At 35.5% G+C, this 20,027-nt stretch overlaps 1 protein-coding gene across 1 annotated transcript; it reads left to right on the forward strand.

Moving 5' to 3' along the window:
• The first annotated feature begins 10,211 nt into the window (after nt 1–10,211).
• Nucleotides 10,212–12,327, forward strand: LOC136272928 (uncharacterized). The gene is made up of 2 exons (XM_066076131.1): nt 10,212–10,400; nt 10,521–12,327. Exon 2 carries the CDS (start codon nt 11,179–11,181, stop codon nt 12,325–12,327), a length of 1,149 nt encoding a protein of 382 aa, XP_065932203.1. The 5' UTR covers nt 10,212–10,400; nt 10,521–11,178.
• Nucleotides 12,328–20,027: the final 7,700 nt, after the last annotated feature.

The following is a 20,027-nucleotide window of genomic DNA, read 5'->3' on the forward strand; positions in this document are numbered from 1 at the left end:
GAAGAGGGTTCAGCAAGCCTAGCCCTCTGTCACGTTTACTTTACGCCTAAATATAGCTTAATTCATATATTTCAAGACAGTAACCGTGTATTTTATATTAATGACCCTAAATATGTGATGTTATATATTTTTTTATTACTTAAATATGTCTGAATGCTTTAATATTACTATAAAGATCACCTTTTCTGCCTTTCTCAAATAAAAAATAGCCATTATCTGACAAATCTGGGAAATTGGGCATACAAAAATCAACTTTGATAAGACCCCTGGAACAAACCAGGAGGTAAAAGGTTTTTTTTATTTGACCATTTGATGCCTTTTAGCAATAACTTTAATATGTAGAACAGAAAAAGAAATCCCTAGGGCAGAAGTTTAAAAAATTGTGCAAAATTGATACATTTCAAGCGAAATCCCATAGGGTCCTATGTTAAAGATTAACAAACTTTGAGATGACCCCCTAAACAAACGGTGTGGTAAATGTCTTATTTTTTAATCTTAAAATATTTATTATATCATTAGAAATTCAGGTTAAAAATTTCATTAAAAAATCTAGGGCAGAACTAATTAGACCCGGCCTCGTTAAGGGGCCAGCCCCTTTTTCTTGAGTTCATTTGAAAGGTCTCACAAATACTAAATTTTTTTTTGTTCTTACACTTATCTAGAATTCTTGTTCATTTTTTAGATACACATGATTGAATATTTTAGGGGTCAGCCCTCTAGATCCTTAATGGGGACAGACTTTGGATATTTTGATTAATGGAATCGATTAGAATCATCAATGGAAACATTTTCTCTTCTACAATGCTTAACAAAATATGTCTCCTTTTCTAAATATATTGCGCCAAAGTTCAAGTACTTTGGCCCCTAAAAATCCCTAATTACGTAATAAATGGGCGTGGCAATGATTTTACCTGATAGATAATGTTACGAACAACAACTTTGCTTCTATAATGCATTACAAAATCTGTATCGTTTTTAAGGTATGTGTAATAATATTAACGAGTGTCTTGGCCCCTAATTAAAGGGGCCAGCTCCTTTTTCTTGAGTTCATTCGAAAGGTCGCACAAATACTAACATTTTTTGTTCTTACACTTATCTTGAATTGTTGTTCATGTTTTAGATACAAATGATTTACTATTTTAGGGGCCTGCCCTGTAGATCTTTATGGGCCCTTCAAAATCCTTAATTACGTAATAAATGGGCGTGGCAATGATTTTGCCTGATAGATACAGTGTATTGTTACGATCAACAACTTTGCTTCTACATGTATAATGCATTACAAAATCTGTATCGTATTTAAGTTATTTGTTATAGAGTTTACGAGTGTCTTAGCCCCTAATTTAAGGGGGCAGCCCCCTATTTCTTGGTTTTGTTGGAAATAACTTTTAATTCTCTACCACTTTATTTATATATGTTTTAAGAAAATATCAACTCATAAAAAGACACAGATCAAAACGTATAAAAATTTTGATTCAAAATTCGTATCCAATTGTCAAGCCTAGGTTAGCTCCTAAACTTTACGCCACTGGCGTAAAAAAACTGCATTGTGCAACTTCAAACTTTGGTCTACCTATCCTGAAAATTTCATATTTACATCTCTGATAGTCTCTGAGTTTATGTCTGCACAAAATTGGTCCTAAAAATTTACAAAATCGGCCGTAATTTGGAACCGGAAGTGACGATTTCAAAATTTCAAAATCTAGAATTATGACCACTGGCAATCATCTGTGAAAAACTGGTCGAAATCGGCCGAATAGTTTTCGAGATATCGCGTGCACAAAATTTGTGGAAAAAATAATAAGAAGAAACAGTACGAAAACTATAAGGTCTTCCGTTGGAAATGGAAGACCTTAATTATTATTTGAAAATTAATTTATTGCTTTAAAGCTGCGTGATCCGATTTTATATCAAATTTTATGCTTGCTTTTAAACGATGGTTATGCTAAGTATGTGTATAATAATAGACATTGCAGTAGTTTTCCCAGTTAATTAAGCCATATTTCAATGAAGGAAAATACGTAAAAAATTTGCTAACAAAACGAACGACATAAAAGGGTAGCGCGTTATTTCGCCTAATGTTAAATTTCACCCCTGACGAAGAGACGGGTATGGTTGCATTACGACTCTGACATCACTTTAAATAAAGGTCGAAATTATCAAATTGCAAAAAAACAGTTGTACATTTTGTTTGCTAGTATTTCTGAAGTTTGCTTTCTTTACAATCGATGCATAGCATGCTGGTTGAATAACACCAATCATTCGGGGGACGAAACCAAACGGTTTCTTTTTCTAAACATTTCCGTGATGCATTTTGGTTTGTTTTTTCGTTTGCCCAAAAAGAAATTATTTTTATTTACTTTGAATACTTCTAACTTTGAAAGGAGACTGATTCTGCTGGTGTAAATAGGAGAAAGTCCAAAACTTTCTAAGATAAAAGATTTGTATGGGAAAATTGTTTATACTGTAATAACAAAAAAATCGGAACAAGCAGCTTTAAATACAGACCTCTGACTGCATCAACATTTAATTTATTAAGTGGTGGCTTTTTGTCATCTCCACTTTGCCTTAGTCCCAGCCCAGATGAGCCTGCAAGTTCTTCATCTTTGAAGATACAACCGAGAATTGAGTTCAGCAAGGTCATTGCAGGTTTCTTAGACGACTCGGCTAGAATGATCGCTTGTCTTTCTCTAATCTTGTCCACAAAGACAGAGTCGAACAGTCCTGGATTGTTTGGATCCTTGATTAGCAATCCAAGGTTTTCCTGATAAAGAACAGTAATCTGTAACTCTATATAAATCACTATTTACTAATGCACTCAAATTTACCCCTCATCATTCCGTCTCCTCATTTTTAATATAAATAATAAACTGTCCTCAGTTTTTGACTATTATAACTGTAAACTACCACTACAAAAACTACCACCAAGAATACTCTATTAGAAATAATAAAATAAAAACTCCCCTTAACTTCTTAAACAGTAAGTATATACACCTCACAAATAAACGAATTAACGATGAAATTCTCTACCCACTACCTTAATGTTTTTTATCTCAGTACTACTAATAAATGATTCTATTTAACATAAAAATCTACTAAAAGAAGTGCACAAACGAATTAAACAATAAAACATCAATTATACAATAGTAAAATAATATCTTTAACTGTTCATAGGACTAGTAACAAGTTTAACTGTCAATTCACGAACTTAAGTCCAAAATAATAATCCAATTAATCGAAATACTCGAATGTCCAAATCGCTAACAAATATTTTCTGCGGATACAAAACGATTTCTTACATTTTCCATATGTTCCGGTACTTCATTGAGAATGTTTTTTGCTACGGCGGAGAAGCCAACTTCTTTAGGTACAAGTTCTTTACTGTAACTTATTTCAGTTTCTCTTTCTATCGATTAGTGCCCGTCCACATAAGGATGTTGAAATCTCTTTAAAGTCAAATTGATACGCATTAGTTCACGAGTGTCTACTTCACTAGTATGAGGAACATCTGATGAACTATCTGATTGTACTTCATTACACTCTTGAATCATCACGTCTTCTTTTTCTTGGTTCAGAGTATCTTCATCCTCTTCTAGGTTCAGGATATATTCAACATTTTCTAGGTTCAGGGTATATTCTTCTTCATTCATATAGTTTTCGTTCCGAGACTGACGACGGTCCATTGTTTCTTGTAAAGATGATAAGGATATTTCACTTACAGGTGAATAGGGATTGTCTAAACATTCTTCAAAGTCATTTTTAGTTTCGTCACAAGTATCTGAAATCTACACAATACAAAAACAAACAAAAACAAAATAACTGGACTATATCAAAATAAAAAAAAAAATAAACCATTTACATATATCAAAAGTCAAAGTCATTTTACAACACATATATACAGTCTGGATACAGTTAGTCCACAAATTAACATCTACATGTATTTCGCCCCTGGTCTTCTCTTTCATGCCTGGCCCGAGCGTGTTCCACAAACTAACCCTTGAGGTACTGAAAGAACCTTGTCCAATCGATCTCTTCCGGTTTGTAGTGCATAGATGTTGATATATTACGCTCCCTTTTTACACGTCACTCCGTTTATAGTTCTTTGTGTCGTTACTAGATTCAGCGTAATTGTCTCTATGGGTTCAATAATGTGAGGCTCTTGCGGTTGAGACTTCTCCATTTCGGCCACACTGCCATATGTGATGATTGATTCTCGTCCACTTTCTCTTCTTGGGTCTGTAAATCTTCCAAGTTTTATAGATATTCATCTAAGAAGTCTAGATTGAAATCACAGTCGATGGCATTCTGTTTATTTTCATTTATACTAATTTTAAGGGGATTTTCTAACTTTTCTTCACAGTTGTTGTTGATTTCTGTTGTGAATGTAGAGAATTTTGCCCTGTTATAAATCAATGTTAATAATGGAATAACCCGACACCCCTTTCCAGTGGACTCTCCCATGTGTATATAAGTGAGAGAAGCTGAGAGTCGGTGTCATTCCTGTTTGAGCAGTGGAAGGAGAAGGTAACAGAAACACTATAATAAACTTCTGGACCCACACAATGAAATCAGTGGCCCGAATAGAGCCGAAGCTGTTCTGTTGTGTGGTAGTGTATATTAGGGGTGTTTGTAAAACACATTACTGACAGTTTGTCAGGGAAGATAGCAAGTGTCAGGGTTAGAGGCCTGAATAGAGCCTACCTGTCCTTGAAACTTGTATATCTATAATATTAGCAGAAGTTATGTTTTCCTCCTTCATTGCCAATCATTTGTTAATCTTGATTCATTCTTGATTTACCCAAGTAGGGACATTTGATATTAAATATCAATCTAATTAGTGATTGAGAAAAATTGTTTGCCTTTTAATTTTGCATTGACAAGCAAAGAAGCGACTGGACTCATTTACACGATACATGTTCTTTTGTTTCTGTTCATTCTTCCTGCTGTTAATTTCTAAGCGTTTCCTCACCTCTAGAGGAGTTTTTCTGGCTGTTATTTTTGCTTCCTCTAGAGTTTTCCCATGCGATATGTGCAAGTGTGAAGCAAGATACTCCATTCTGAACGAAAATACCTCGCAGCCTCCGATAGGACATTTGCTCATATTCACGTCATCTTTGTGTTTCTGGTTCTGGTGTCTTTTCAGATTCCTTAAGTTAGCGAAAGTCACTGGACACTCGGTACAACGTACTATCCCTTTTTCATAACGTTATCAATGTAGTAATCTTCTTAACTTCTTGGTTTGTTAACTGATCTTCCCGTCCTCGTAATCTGATACTTTTTGCTAGTTGAGCCCGATCTTATTTTTGCGTCCTTGCCCGATTGAAATTCGGCGTTTGTGACCGACTCTAATTTGGCGCCTGCGCCGGATCCTAATTCAGTGTCGGTGGCTAGTTTAGGTTTCTCTGCTCTTATTTATTGTTCTGCTGTTTTTCACTTTTTGCTATTTCTATTTTCAAAATTTGTTTTTGGTGCTACTTCTGAATCTTTGTTTTGGAAATCATTTAAATGAGGCAATTCTACCTGCTCTTCATTTTCGTTTTCTGGATAAACCAATTTACTTTATTTTTCCCTCTATATGGTTTTAGATTATCTGCATGTACGACAATAGATGTCAAACTTGTCTTGTGCTGGATTTCATAAAGTATACTGCTTAATTCTTTTAGTCATAATCCACGGACCATTCCAATTTCTACTTTTTTCTGTTTTCTTCATAAAGCATTTATTTTCTGGTTTCTCCATACCATGTCTCCCACTTGATAATTTTTCTCTTTGACATTTAGATCATACTGTTGGTTTTGTCTTTCAGAAGATTTGTGTAGGCATTTACAAAACCATGTGTGTCAATTAGCCTGTTTTTCAATTTTTTAGCATAATCTGTTCTAAGCTCGAACTTTTCTGTAATGTTTTCAGACAAAATATCTAAGGGTAACTTCATTTTTCTGTTAAACACCATTTAGTGCGGTGTCACTCAAGTACTTAATGGGGTGTCGCGTTGCATGCATGGTGATATAGTCTAAATGAAGGTACCAGTCTTGCTGATTTGTTTTATGCATTTAGACAGCATGTCTTAAATTGTTTTATTCATTCGTTCAACCATGTCATCAGATTGTGGGTGGAACGGTGTTGTCCTAGTTTTGTTTATCTGTAAAGTTTGCATACTTCTGTGAAAAGCTCGCTTTCATATTGTCGTCCTTGATCGGAATGTATCACACTTGGTCAAAAATAGCGTTTAACCCAAGCTCTAAATAATATATCAGCTACGGTCTCCGCAAGCATGTTTTCCATCGGGTAAGCTTCTGTAAGCTTCGTGAAGTAATCGCCGATTACTAAAATGTACCGATGCTTCCTGTCTGTCGTGGGAAAGGGTCCAGCAATATCTGTTGCGATTCTTTCAAACGGGCCCCCACATTGCATTTCTTCAATAAATGGCGCTTTCTGTAGGAGGGGTTTTTGCGCTCCTCACATATTTCGCATTTTTGTACATATTCTTTGGCATCATGTATCATTCCCCACCAGAAGAATGGACATAATTGTGATTTTCGATATTTTTTTAATACCGAGATGACCAGATATTTTTGAGATATGCAGGTGCCACATTGTGGTTTTTACAACTGATTTAGGGGCACATATTCTCCATCTGCATGTATTGTCTTCCCATAAAATGCAAAGGAAACCATTTTTAATTTCCAGAATCTCCCATCTTGCAATCCAAAACTTGAATTTTGGACTTTCAGCAGTGATGTCGGGGTTTTGTGGTTTTTCGGCTCCTTTAATTTCAAAATTTTCCCTAAAACGTTGTCATCCTCTTAGCGTGGCATAATGTCGTGAGACGAGTGAATACTGTCAATATTTATTGGCATGTATATACAAGTATACACACACCTTAGAATACACAGGTCAAACTAAGACTTCGGAGAGGAGTCTGGTCTCTTCCATGTACATGTGGTCAGGGTCTGTATATCTTTCTGTATTAATAGCACATTTCTCTGTTTGGTTTTAAAAAAAAACTATACGCAGCAGCAGTGATCCCCATTAATCTGTCATATCCGTATTTGTATACCACTCTGGTATTCATTGACGAATCCATCTGATCTAACGTATGAAGAGATGGTGTCATTGACACATGTTAAAACCTGTTTACACACCAGTAAGCTTTATCATTAAAACATATGACCTTTTTTTACACTTAAAGGTTTCCTTTAAATATTCCTTATTGAAAACAAAACAAGAAAGTTTTTGTTCAAAATTTTGTGATCTATTTCAAATGTAATAAACACAACACATATCCCTGGTCATCTGAAAAAGAAAATTGAAAAATTTAATCAGAATAATAGTATAATAAAAGCATCAAATGAAATAAAATCAGAATAATTATTTTAAGCGAAGGTCCTATATGCCCCCCCCCCCCAAAAAAAAATAAATTGAAAAAAATAACCCAACAAAACTAACTTAGACACTAAATAATAAGTTGTAATATTAATGGTTTAGAGTACTTATTTTATGAGGACCTGGAGCGCGTGTTTGCGCCAGACGGGGAGTTGTCCGTTTCCTCCACGTCGCTTGGTTGCCCACTTCTTCCTTTAGTGGTCATTTCCACCTCTTCGATCTAAAACAATATTCTATCATATATTCTGTGTATTATAACCATAAATATTACATGTACCATTTCTACTGATATTTACATAATGTATGATCAAGTAAGATATATAACTATCTAATGAATTTTAATTAAAATATCATTCACCTTCAGGCCACCTCCGCTGAGGGTGGGTTCTGGTGAGATCCGGGACCGGGACCCCTCCTCCAGTCTACACTCTTCCTTGAAGCGCGGACGCCTACGCACTGGCGCCCGGCACTGAACATTGTAGTGCCTGAGGAGTGCGCGCAGTGAGCACCCCAAAACCATTACCGCTACAAGGGTGAGCGCCGCCACACCCATGTTATAAGCTTCAGTTACTAAAATAATATCAAAATAAAACAATGTTTAGAGAGGGGAAAATGTTGGGGTTTTTTTTTGTTGTGATTTAATAAAATGATATTGTAAATGCCTTCTTTTTATTTTTTAATTTAAGAGTTAATTTATTATTTAAATGCTATTATTGTTTGACATGACTATTTCTTTACAAATAAATCGCTATATATTCTGTATTTTTTATTGTTATACTTTCATGTTAAATACTGAAATCTGATTGGTTAAGACGCAGTTAATAATATTTACTATTACCCTCAGCGCTAGCAACGCACTTGGCAACGGGTAACATTAAAAAATGTTACATGCGCGAAAATTATGCGCGTACGGTTCGCTGTAAAATTCACGTTATTCCTATATAAAAGCAGTAAAATTTTCTTAAAATTTTAAAAAAGACATCCAGTATAACAAAATAAATAGTGCCTGTTTGGGAGGATAACAGTTGAAATTGACACCCCTCGAAAACCATTGTCAACCTCCGCTTCGCGTCGGTTGACAATGGTTTTCGAGGGGTGTCAATTTCAACTGTTACCCTCCCAAACAGGCACTATTTATATAATATTGCCATTTCTCTGAATAATCACCCCCCCCCCCCTTTTTTATTTTTACAAGAATACCTCACACATTTACTTACATGGATATGAACTACCGGATCATGCAACTTCACCTCATGCAATGCAAATGTAGTAAGGATACAAAAAAAAAATAAAAAAACAGTTTATAAATCATGAACTGTACGAAAAAAAAACATACAATCAAACAATATAACTTTTACTTGTTGTAAAAAGTGTAATCTAAGAAATCGTTGCGAAAATTTTGAAACCAATTTATTTCATGGTATTAATACAGAAAAACAAATTCGTCAGATGCAATTTTCTTTTGATTTCGCTTGATTTTATAAAACCACACGCATGCTGATACAAAAGGAAATAATGTCAACAACCACAAGAAGTAAAGTTTGTCAAATTGTGTACTTTTTTTACGGTATGTGTCGCTGTCTCTTTTTCGATGGGTCGTTGTACCTGGCTGGGTGGTATCCGTTACGTTCTCTGTCGACGGAGTATGTTCTACGTGACTATCAGTATTGATGTTGACGGAATGTGATATATTAAAAATGTTAGTCTGCGTGTTATGTGCACTGTGTGGCCGGATAATGGTGGGTCGAGTAGACAGTGTACTGCTGTCTGCGGTGTGTGTATGATGTGATGTAGTGATGTCTGATGTCAAAGTATGCGGGGTACTGATATGGATTGTACGTGTGGAATTAACGTTGGTAAATGGGGTCGCTGTGACAGTTTGAGAGTATGTGCGTGTTGAAATGGTGTGTTGTACGGTCGACTGGTCTGAGACATGTTGACTTAAGGTATCACACCGGTAATTGTTTTCGCTATATAATTCTATGTAAAGAAAAAAATCGTAAAAAATCGAAATATTTTTTTTGTGAGAAATAAAATACATAGCAATGTTCTATGATACCTTACTCATTATCTAACATCAGAAAATGGGCATGCGATACTGCATTTTCTCAAGTTTTCTAGCTGCGAACATGCCTACCCCCAAAACCACGTGTTTTCAAGCTGTTTGTAAACAGACTGCGCGCACCCCAGGAAGTCGGCCTATATGCCCTTTAAGAAATAGTTCCCGTTAAAAGTGAAATCAAATTTACAAAGTACAGAAATTTCCCTAATCATAGATATCCATTTTATTAAAATCGAATATGGGAAAATGCAAAATGCGGGCAAAAGAAAAAAATATTCCTGATAAATGTATGGAACTACAATTGACTAAGTTCATTTTCATTGGCCGATTACCGGTGTGATACCTTGAAGACAACTAATATGTCTTTAGTCAATGCCAAATTAGCACAGCAGGTCTGCTAATTAATAATGAACATCATATCACTAGCAATTACGAATAGGAGCAGATAAGCCGGAGAATATGAGGATTGATCTCCCTTGGGGAATAGCTTGCATTGCTCTCCATTTCTTAGTAAAATATGACCAATAAGTGGTACAAGTTAAACTGTCATAATTTGGTAACGGTGGGAGATATTTACTTGAAATTACCTACATTAGTTAGACCGATATTTGTTCCGATAATTTCAATAAAAAACTGATTCTGAATTGAATCAGAAAAATTAATATATTGCTAATTGCTTCGAAAAAAACGTATCGTGAAACATGAATTTTTAACTAAAAAATGAAATTTGAAAGTGTTAATAAAATCTGCATCTGGTAAATTTGGTGCCAAAATAAAACCCATCAATTAAATCTTACAGTTTGACCACGGACGGGACCCACTTGCTATTAGTGATTAAGATAATGGCTTCTTTATCGGCTAGGGGTGTTGTTCCTTGTGTTGTCTTCAAAGCCAGGTCTGGTCGTTTGAAAAGGTCAAATGCTGGTTAAAACAAATAAATAAGACCTGAGTCTAGGTGAGTAGTATTCAGGGTTAAATGTTCATAGAATCATACTGCAATTATCGATATAACTGTTCACAGTACATGTAAAATGGGTAAAGAAAAACTTGAATGGCTGTCCAATTTTCAATTCAGAAAAGGGAGTGTGCCACACAACAAGGGAAAGAAATCTCAAGGGAGCAATTATCCTGAATCGAAGAAACCACAGACAGTTAGGCTAAGTAGTGAGCTATATGATGAATTGGTTACAATTACTAACAATGGCCAGGTAATGACTGTTAATGACGCAGAGGGCAGGGACAGCAACATGATGATTCTAAGACCCCGGGGGAGAGAACCCAGGACCATTGATTTATATGGTTACAGCGAAGCTGCAGGAAGCCCAGAAAGTGAAACTTATAGACTTTTACACAATAAAAAGACTTCCGAGTTATGGAACGATTCATTTAAGGATCATCGATCCCTGAAACCAACCTGTGAGGGGAGTCTAGATTGGAACTACTCTCGCGACCAAAAACGAGGTCTGGCATGGATAACATCTCTCCGCTGCGACAACTGCGGGTACCAGAGTCCTCCACGTAAGCTGTATGAGGAGGTAAAGTCCCCAGGTCCAGGGAGGAAAGCGGCACGCCTCAACTTAGCCATGTCGGTGGGTCGTATGGGCACCTGTCTGACGACCGAGGGGATGCGCGGAATGCTCCTCTCAGCCAATATCCACCCAGGGTCAGCCAGTAGCATGTAGGAAACGGCGAACAAAGTAGGGGAAAAAATACTGGAAACAAATCAACAAAGTATGAGAGGCATTCGTCAAAAAATTCAAGAAAACACTACAAAATGCGGGCTTCCTGCAAACTCAACTATACGAGCGGAGGGGGACGCAAGATACAACAATTCAACATTCAGCGCAGTCGGTAAAACCTCTTTTCAGGCAGCAACTCAAGTGACTTACACTATGTGTGAAAACGTAACCAGTAAAATAAAAGTCATTGCAGTGTTTTGTGGAAACAAACTGTGTAAAAAAGGAGAGGTCCTGCGGAGGAGAGGGGCGAATGTTACCTGTCCAGACCACCCAGACTGTACTGCAAACGTAGCTGCAGATACCAACATCGGAAACGAAAAAAGGTGGGCGGGAGAGTGCATCCGTGAAATCCAGCGGGACCCCCATTCTCTTACCGTTTCACACCTCACAACGGATGGAGACAGCGCCGCCGCAACAGGGGCTTCTGAAATACAAGGACAACCTATAGAGAACCTGAAGGACTTGAGACATTTCTTTGAATCGCAAAGGAAACAGACTAGCAAAGCGCCGTTTAGCGCCTCGATGTTTCCTGACAGAACCAAGACTGACCGTGAATCTGTACAAAAACGTTTTGCACAGGATTTAAAAATGCGTTGCAGAAGTGAATACGAAAATGCATACGATCACTATGGTGGTGATATCAGGAAGTTGACGCGCGCAATGTCCTATGTCGTAGACTCTATTCTCACCTGCTACCGCGGGGAATGTGGCCGACCTTGCCAGAAACATTCATTTGCTTGTAAGGGTTTGAAAAAGAGCCACTGGAAATCCTCAGTGTTACCAAAAAACTTTAAATTGAACGTGAATGACAATGATGAACATTTATTAAGAGACTGTGTTAATTTAACTCTAGGGCCAAAAAATTTGTGCAGGATAAGATTTCATACTTCCACGCAAAAATGTGAATCTGTTAACAGGGCATACCTAAGGTCAAATTCAAAATGTATAACAAGTAGTAGAAACTTTGAACCTAAAATCCATAGAGTTGTTCATAGCTTAAATGAGGGATATGGGAATTCTACCTTAAAACTGTGTGAAGCTGTAGGGGCACCTGTTGTTAAGGGTGGGAAGGTTGTGCATCTACTGAAACAGCAAGAAAAAAGACAGGCCTATTTTAGACAAAGACAACAATCTAAGTTGTAAAAGAGTAAACGAAAATATTATAGAAAGGTTAGATATCAGCTGTATGATGAGAGAAATGAAATCAAATTTTGCAAATCATTAACTGATCCTAAATTACCCAAGAAACGTAACTCACGCGCAGCACGGGTAGAGCACAGTTATCACAGAAAATGATATTATGTCAAAATATATTCACCGTGATTAGAAATTAAAATATACAGTCAGGGTATGCACCATGTCCTAAACATGTCTTAGGCTGTCTAACTTTGCATCTTTGTCTATTATTGTTTACAGATTGAGGTTCATATGAGAGGTGTTGAATATTAATGCAATGTGTGTTGTGACAGAGGTGTGAAACATGCATGTGTCGTTTAAAAATGTCAAAATTGCGTGTATGTACAATATAGGAAAGTCTGCGAACGTATATTCGGGTTTTCCGGGCGGCTCCGGGCATTAAAGCTGTTGTTTAAAACTATTTAGAAAATGTGTTGTTGTGATTGAAGATTTGACACTGTGTATTATGTAATGTTTCAGAATGGTGTAATAAAAACGCATTTGTTCATCAAACCACGTATTGTCAACTGCAGCAGTTATTTTACGAAGATGAAAAGGGGAAAACTCCTTTAAAACCAGAAATCTTAAAATATCACTTATCTTCAAGGTATCTAACCGGTAATTGTTTTCGCTATATAATTCTATGTAAGAAAAAAAAATGTATAAAATCGAAATATTTTTTTCGTTAGAAAAAAAATAAATAGCAGTGTTCTATGATACCTTACCTGTTATCTAACATCAGAAAATGGGCATGCGATACTGCATTTTCTCAAGTTTTGAAGCTGCGAACATGCCTACCCCCAAAACCACGTGTTTTCAAACTGTCTGTAAACAGACTGCGCGCACCCAAGGACGTCGGCCTATATGCCCTTTAAGAAATAGTTCCCGTTAAAAGTAAAATCAAATTTACAAAGTACAGAAATTTCCCTAATCATAAATATCCATTTTATTTAATTCGAATATGGGAAAATGCAAATATGGAAAAATGCAAAATGCGGGCGAAAGAAAAAAATATTCCTTATAAATGTATGGAACTTCGATTTTCATTGGGCGATTACCGGTGTGATACCTATTGCAGGTGTCATTACAGTAATTCAGTCCAGGTTCACGTCAAAACATGGCCGACGGGAAATAATTCCTGAGTTTCTTCCTTGTTTTCAGGACTTTCCGGGAGAGGTACGTGTCCATATTTTATGAGTTGTAAACTTGGGTATGTCTAATCAGAAAATAGAAATGAACAAAATTATTGAGACTGTTAACTATTTTTTATTTTTTATCTTTAATATGTGGGTGATATGGTCTTAGACTTGGTTACAAAGCACCTGATTGACTTTGATGTAAACAAAATTTCACGCCTTGCTGGATGGGTATGTATTTTTCTGTACTAAAATGTAAAGTAAGACTAGTACCACAAGATGTGAACAGGTATTTTCCGAGAAGTTCATTTTGAATCAGTGACGACCATGTAAAGGTAGGTAATTTTGGTAAGTATATATAGGAGAATTTAATACTGTAGTGCAACCTGCAGCGAGGCAATTCGGAAGGTAAGAGATTCTCTTTATCGGACTTGTTCAGCATCATTTCACTACACATGGGGAGTCTAGACCTCAGAGAGGATTTTTTACAGATCATCATGGATGCTGAGTGGAGGCGGGAAAAGTTAGAGATTTTGCTAGAGATAATTGATAGGGGGAGGGTTAATGGGTTGGGATGTGATTTTTTTTGACAATAATTTAGCTACTACTAGAATAAGGAGGGGGGCTAACCAACGACCAATGTATAGACGAGTTAGTTACATTTTCAGATAATACAACAAACGTTTTATTAACACATAAAACTTGTTTCAATCTTAGCTCATGCATTGATTTCATAGGAGTGAATATTGTGACCAGTTTCATGAAAAAACGCAGTTTAAAATTTTGAACTGAACTGACATCTTGTGGATTTCATTGTTTTGTTGCACTGAAATGTACTGCCAATTTAAACATAATTCACATACACTAGCTAAACAACACCTTTGTTGGGCAATGTTGTCAGATGGTGAAATAATATCAGTCCAAGCAGCTTTGAGGGTGATTTTTACAGGAGTTTATATATATGTTATGGTAACTTTTTAAAAAGGGAATATTCAGTTGATTATTGTGGATTTGCCTACATATTTTATCCCAACTTATTGATTATTGTGGTTTTGCCTACATATTTTATCCCAACTTATTGCTTTAATCTCTTTATTATGATTTTTAATGAAAATATACATACCTGTGAGAGAAATACAGTTTAAATCAATAAATGGGAATACATCGAAGATATATTCATTGGAATTAATTTATTATTCAGTCATTTCATGAACTAGACGAATTTTCATTTTTCGCTCACTCATACATTTGTACTATTTCCCAACATTATCATGCCGACTAGATAATGGCTGATGGAATGCAAAATCCACATATATATTCTTTTCTTTTTATGTATTTAAAACTTAAGCGACGGAGGGGATGTTTCATTACAGATGAACTGGGCTTTTTTCATTTCAGTGGATAAACATAGTTTAAGCACAAAGGTATCTTATGATTATTAAATGTCAAGGAGAACGTGTTAAAAGCAAAAACTTGAGGCTGAGTATAGTTTTATTTCAGATTTGTGACGGAGAGCAACATTGTTAAAATACAAATATATGTGATAGTTGTTCAAATTAGTTTTAAATGGATTTAAGATGGAAAAATATGACATCAAGTGAAAACTATTGCATTGAAATTGTATTTATTTAAGCATTGAATTCTTATTTTAGGAAGTAGTCTGTCCTATGACACACCAATGCGGTGCAGATAAATTGAATACTGCGCGTTAGCTACTAATATTTTTTTGCAAGGACGATACGTGTGTCGTCGCTGTAAAGCCATTATATATGTTCCCAATCAGGGATATGAAACGTACATGGAACAGCTATATTAACATGTTATATGGTACACTTCCGCTGAAGGAAATAAAGTGCCAGGACTTTTGTATAGAGAAATATTTTTAATTAAGGACTAGATAGTGAATGTCGTAGAATTCCCATGCAAACATTAGTGGAAATAGACACTGAATGTAAATATTTTGTTTTAAATTTTAGGGAAGATGTCATGGATGTTGAACTAGTTGAGGATGTTGTGGCAGTAGTTGGTGAGGACAGAGCTGAATATGAGCTACTTGAAAAAGGCAATGTTGATAATGAAGCAGAGGTGGTGATGGAGGACATTGATAATCTACTCCTCCAGTAATTATTCTTATGTGTCTGGTGTTTAATGCTCACACTGCTGTCTGAATTAGGAGTTTTTTGTGAACATGTCAAATTTGTTATCTTTTAAATGGTTTCAAGGGTCCATCTTCCATTTTAATGGAGTTTGCATTTTGATTTGAACATGCCCAAATTTTTCTTTGTACATTGAAATGGAATGAAAATTTAAAAGCCTAACATAATTCCAATTGTATTAAACCTTGATGCATGTGTATATTGCTTTCTCATTTCCAAGAAATTCATTTATGAATATAGAGATCTTATAATTTGCTGATATATTAAAATGTATGTATGTCCTGTATTCTAGCGAAATGTGCAAATGATGATGGATACTTATGCTCTGTTCAAGGATATCCTGGTTAATCTGTATAAAAAGAGAAAATTCAAATCAGTAGCACTTATGACAAAATATTTCCCAGCATTTCTGTTGAATAAAACTGTGTTATTTTTAGATCGTAAAAGAAGGTCTTAACTATGACCATTTTGTCAACTGTTATTTACCTGCGTCAGTTTAGCCCAGACATTTGATTCAGTTGGGCCAACTGAGCATTATATACATTAAATTGCAATACCGCGTGCCAAATCAGTTGCTGGTTATCCTGTTCGGCAATAATTCTTGGAGAAGAGTAATCACCATAACAGACCAAACAGGATAAGTAGAACTAACATTGTGGGGAGATGACATGATTAACAAGATTAACCAAGAAGGTGTTTCTGTTGTGGTGAAATGCGTAACAATGGAATATTTTAAATTGTCCATTTCTTCACTTTTAGCTCGTATATCTTAAATCAATTCTTTATGTGTGTTTATTGGATCTGCAGTTAAATCTGTGTGGAAGACCTCCAGATTCAGACCTTGTTGGAGAGACCGTCTCTGATACAAATAGCACCGTCAACGAGGAAGTGTTAAACAGGCTAAACCCTTGAACATCATAAAAACTTCTTCATACATGTACATTGTACCACGCAAACTCAATGCGGCTACGCGTCTAAAAATGACAAAATTGTTAGTATAGCTTCAATTTTTAAAAACTAAGTTTACAACTAGAAAACACCGTGATTTATACTTTTTTTTACAATGTCTTATTCAATGTGTTGAAACTAGACACCCTGGCATGGTCCACTTCAGCTGATCAAAAGCAATAAATCTGTAAACCAAAACTCACTAGTGATTATCCGATGTGATATTACCTTATTTACAGTCGTTATTTAAGTCGTTATTAAACAGGAATTCGATGTAAGAATTATTAAACAAGAGGCCCATCGGCCACATTGCTCACCTAATCAAACGTTCATTGTATTATTTGTTTTTCCCAATATTTCAGACAATGAGGTGAAACACTGCAAAAAGAAGAAAATGTCAAGCGAACAATTGGAAAATGCAAATAGAGCTGTTTTTGATGATTTACTTTATGAGAATATAATGCCCCCGGATTCTCCCCAACACTCCATTGACAATGAACCGATAAGCGAGGATGAGGATTGGTTGTCAATTAACTCAGAAATGTAAAGAGAACTTTTGACTTCAACAAACAGGAAATGGACGCTATGGTGGACAAGATACTGGTGTGTGAGAGTACAGAGCCCATGATTCCATTGAAGAATGACGACAATGTTAACGTCGCTGAAGACGACTCTGAATGCTCCGTTCATCCGGATCCTTCGATAATTCCGCCGACATCGAGGACTGTAGCGGAACACTTTATTCTAAAGATGACGAAAAGGACCGTAAGATATAATGACGGCATAACAGAAATTGTGCGCTTGATTTTATTATTGTCATGATTATATGTGTTAAATATTCAATTTTGTCCAAAGTTCATATACCGCTTGCCCACTTCATTAGACTTTTAAAAGGCTTACTTGTTTGCATACAACAAAACCGTATTTAATCTAGATGAAATGTAACGTACTCAGTTTTGTGGTAGGTATATAGTGCTATGAAGAAATTTTAACGTTCAGCTTATGAAAGTACTTTGTCGTAAATTCTCATGACGAATAACTTAAGGTCGAGCTATCAAATCATACCTGAAATAGTGGAAAGTAGGTCATTCTTAAACTAATTCGCAGATAAGAGGAAATTAATTTCTTACTCTATTTTACTTATTTAATTACATTAAGGTGGCAGGGGACAGTTTTTTTTTATACAATTCATTGTAGCCAAGGGATGCATGTCTTCGGAACTCTGTAACTAGAATTTCCTCAGTTCCCATTCAGCACAAATACCTTTAATTCACTCTTTATAAGGCCAATCACCAATTTCTGAAGAAAATTACTAATCAAAACCTGTAAAATTCTCTACATACTGGTTTTTATGAGATTTTGACCCTTTCATATTTTGCTAATTTTTCATGATTTTTCAGCTTTTTAGACCTCCCCCAGCTAATTCCCTGCAGAGGGTTGACCTTCCGTACCGCCTGCATGTTGCACTATCACATGTCAGAAACTTACCGGTGTATAGTTTACAATGTCCCATCCACCTACTTTTCGTGTTATTTTACCTCCCGTCTGTAACTTGCAATTTCACTGTGTAAAGTCAGCACAACAGTCATAGCCGCAGGTTTCGCATTTTACTTCTGATTCTCATGTACCTAACCTAAGGGGCCTACATGTTGCATATCAATTTCAACAAGAGACACCCCTCTAACTAATGATAATCATTAAAAATCATTTCATGAATTTAAGCAACACTCATAAGCCTTCAAGTACAGCAACTCTCAATTTTACAAAAATATTGACGGGTACTTTATTCGAAACTGTCCCTTGCTACCTTTAACATACACTTACATTCTCTGAAAAGTCATCTTGTCTTAAAATTAAAAAGTTTATGCTATTCTGATAAAAAGTACACCACATTTTGCCAATTCCATTGAGGTTTAAGAAAAATATGGCCCTTTAAGTGAACCCACCATTTCCACTTTCCTCTATTTAACACAGATTCACAGGGCTCTCCATAAATAAAGCATCTTTACCTTATCTTTTAGAGGTCAACTGTTGTTCAACCTCCTTAAATAAGAAACCTTATTCAATACTACATACATCTGCTTGATATTATCATGATAAAAGCATCACATCACTTAGAAATCCCTTTACCCTCCCCCTATATTTTGATTTTCACAAGAAGCATCAGTTTGACCACTTAAACCTAATATTATGAAACTTGTGGCAGTTTCCTTGAGTCATTTCTTACACATATTTGAAAGCAACCATCACTGATATTTAAAACTGATCTTTTTTGGTAAATGGATGATTTGTAGCATTTTTATTCACAAAAAGTCATGTCGCCCTACATGTGATTTCTTGTTTTCATGAAAAACTAAGCCTATAATCATATTTAGTGGATATCTTATATATTCTGGTTTCTAGTCTCCTTTTAACTTTGCTGAATTAGTAAGACCTACAAGTGTGATGTGTGCGTTTAATTAAAATGAAATTCAAACACACCCATGTACCTGGGGACGGATGAAAATTCCATGAAAAATGTTCAAATTTTACATGTTTTTTCTAAATTTTTGATGCATATATACAATAAAAGGGTAAAAATATGTTGTTTTTTGTTCATTTCAAGAGTAATTATCATAGCTGATGTTATTTCATGGTCAAATGTACATTTACATATCCTACATGTAATGGTAATGGAGTCCATTGGAAAGAGGGGGTGGCTTTTTCAATTCTGTAAATACATCTAAAATACCATTTTTTGATAGGAAGGAGCAAAAACTTGAGTTTTTTGACATTTTGTATACTTTGATAACTGCATTTGTCTACATGTTAAGTTCATTTGAAATAAAAATATGCTGTTTTAAAAAAATTGGGTGATATAAGTCAGGTGGATTAATGTTATTTCATGAAATCAGACAGCAAAATGGCTGCAAATTCATAAATTTAATGATTTAATTGATAAAAACTGTTTTAAAATATTTATTCTTATCTCTGTAATTAACTTAAGCCTATTAATAGTCATCAGGATAGGAAATACCTACTCTCTAAGCCAATTTACTCTAGTGGTGGTCATTCTACACATTTAAGAGGGAGTTACTCCCCTTGAATATGTTAGCTAATAAATCATGTCATGACATCTATAGCCAAGAAAATCATCCATTTTCACAAAATGTATTACTTATGGTACAAAATCCACTCAAAATTACACTTGAAGGAGAAATATGAAAATACCATGTAGTCTTGAAGGTGGCAGGGGACAGTTATTCGAAACTGTCCCTTGCTACCTAAGTTTCATTAGCAAATTTTTTGGGAATCTCTTCTCACAACATATGTAATACATATATGGCATGCTTGTTACATTTATATGTAAAATATAGTTTAAATATATCAGATCCGTTCCCCCTTGGCGCCCCGAAAAAAAATAAAAACTTAAATAAACTTTCTTCGG

This window comes from Magallana gigas, chromosome 1 (assembly GCF_963853765.1).
Source record: "Magallana gigas chromosome 1, xbMagGiga1.1, whole genome shotgun sequence".
Classification (NCBI taxonomy): domain Eukaryota; kingdom Metazoa; phylum Mollusca; class Bivalvia; order Ostreida; family Ostreidae; genus Magallana; species Magallana gigas.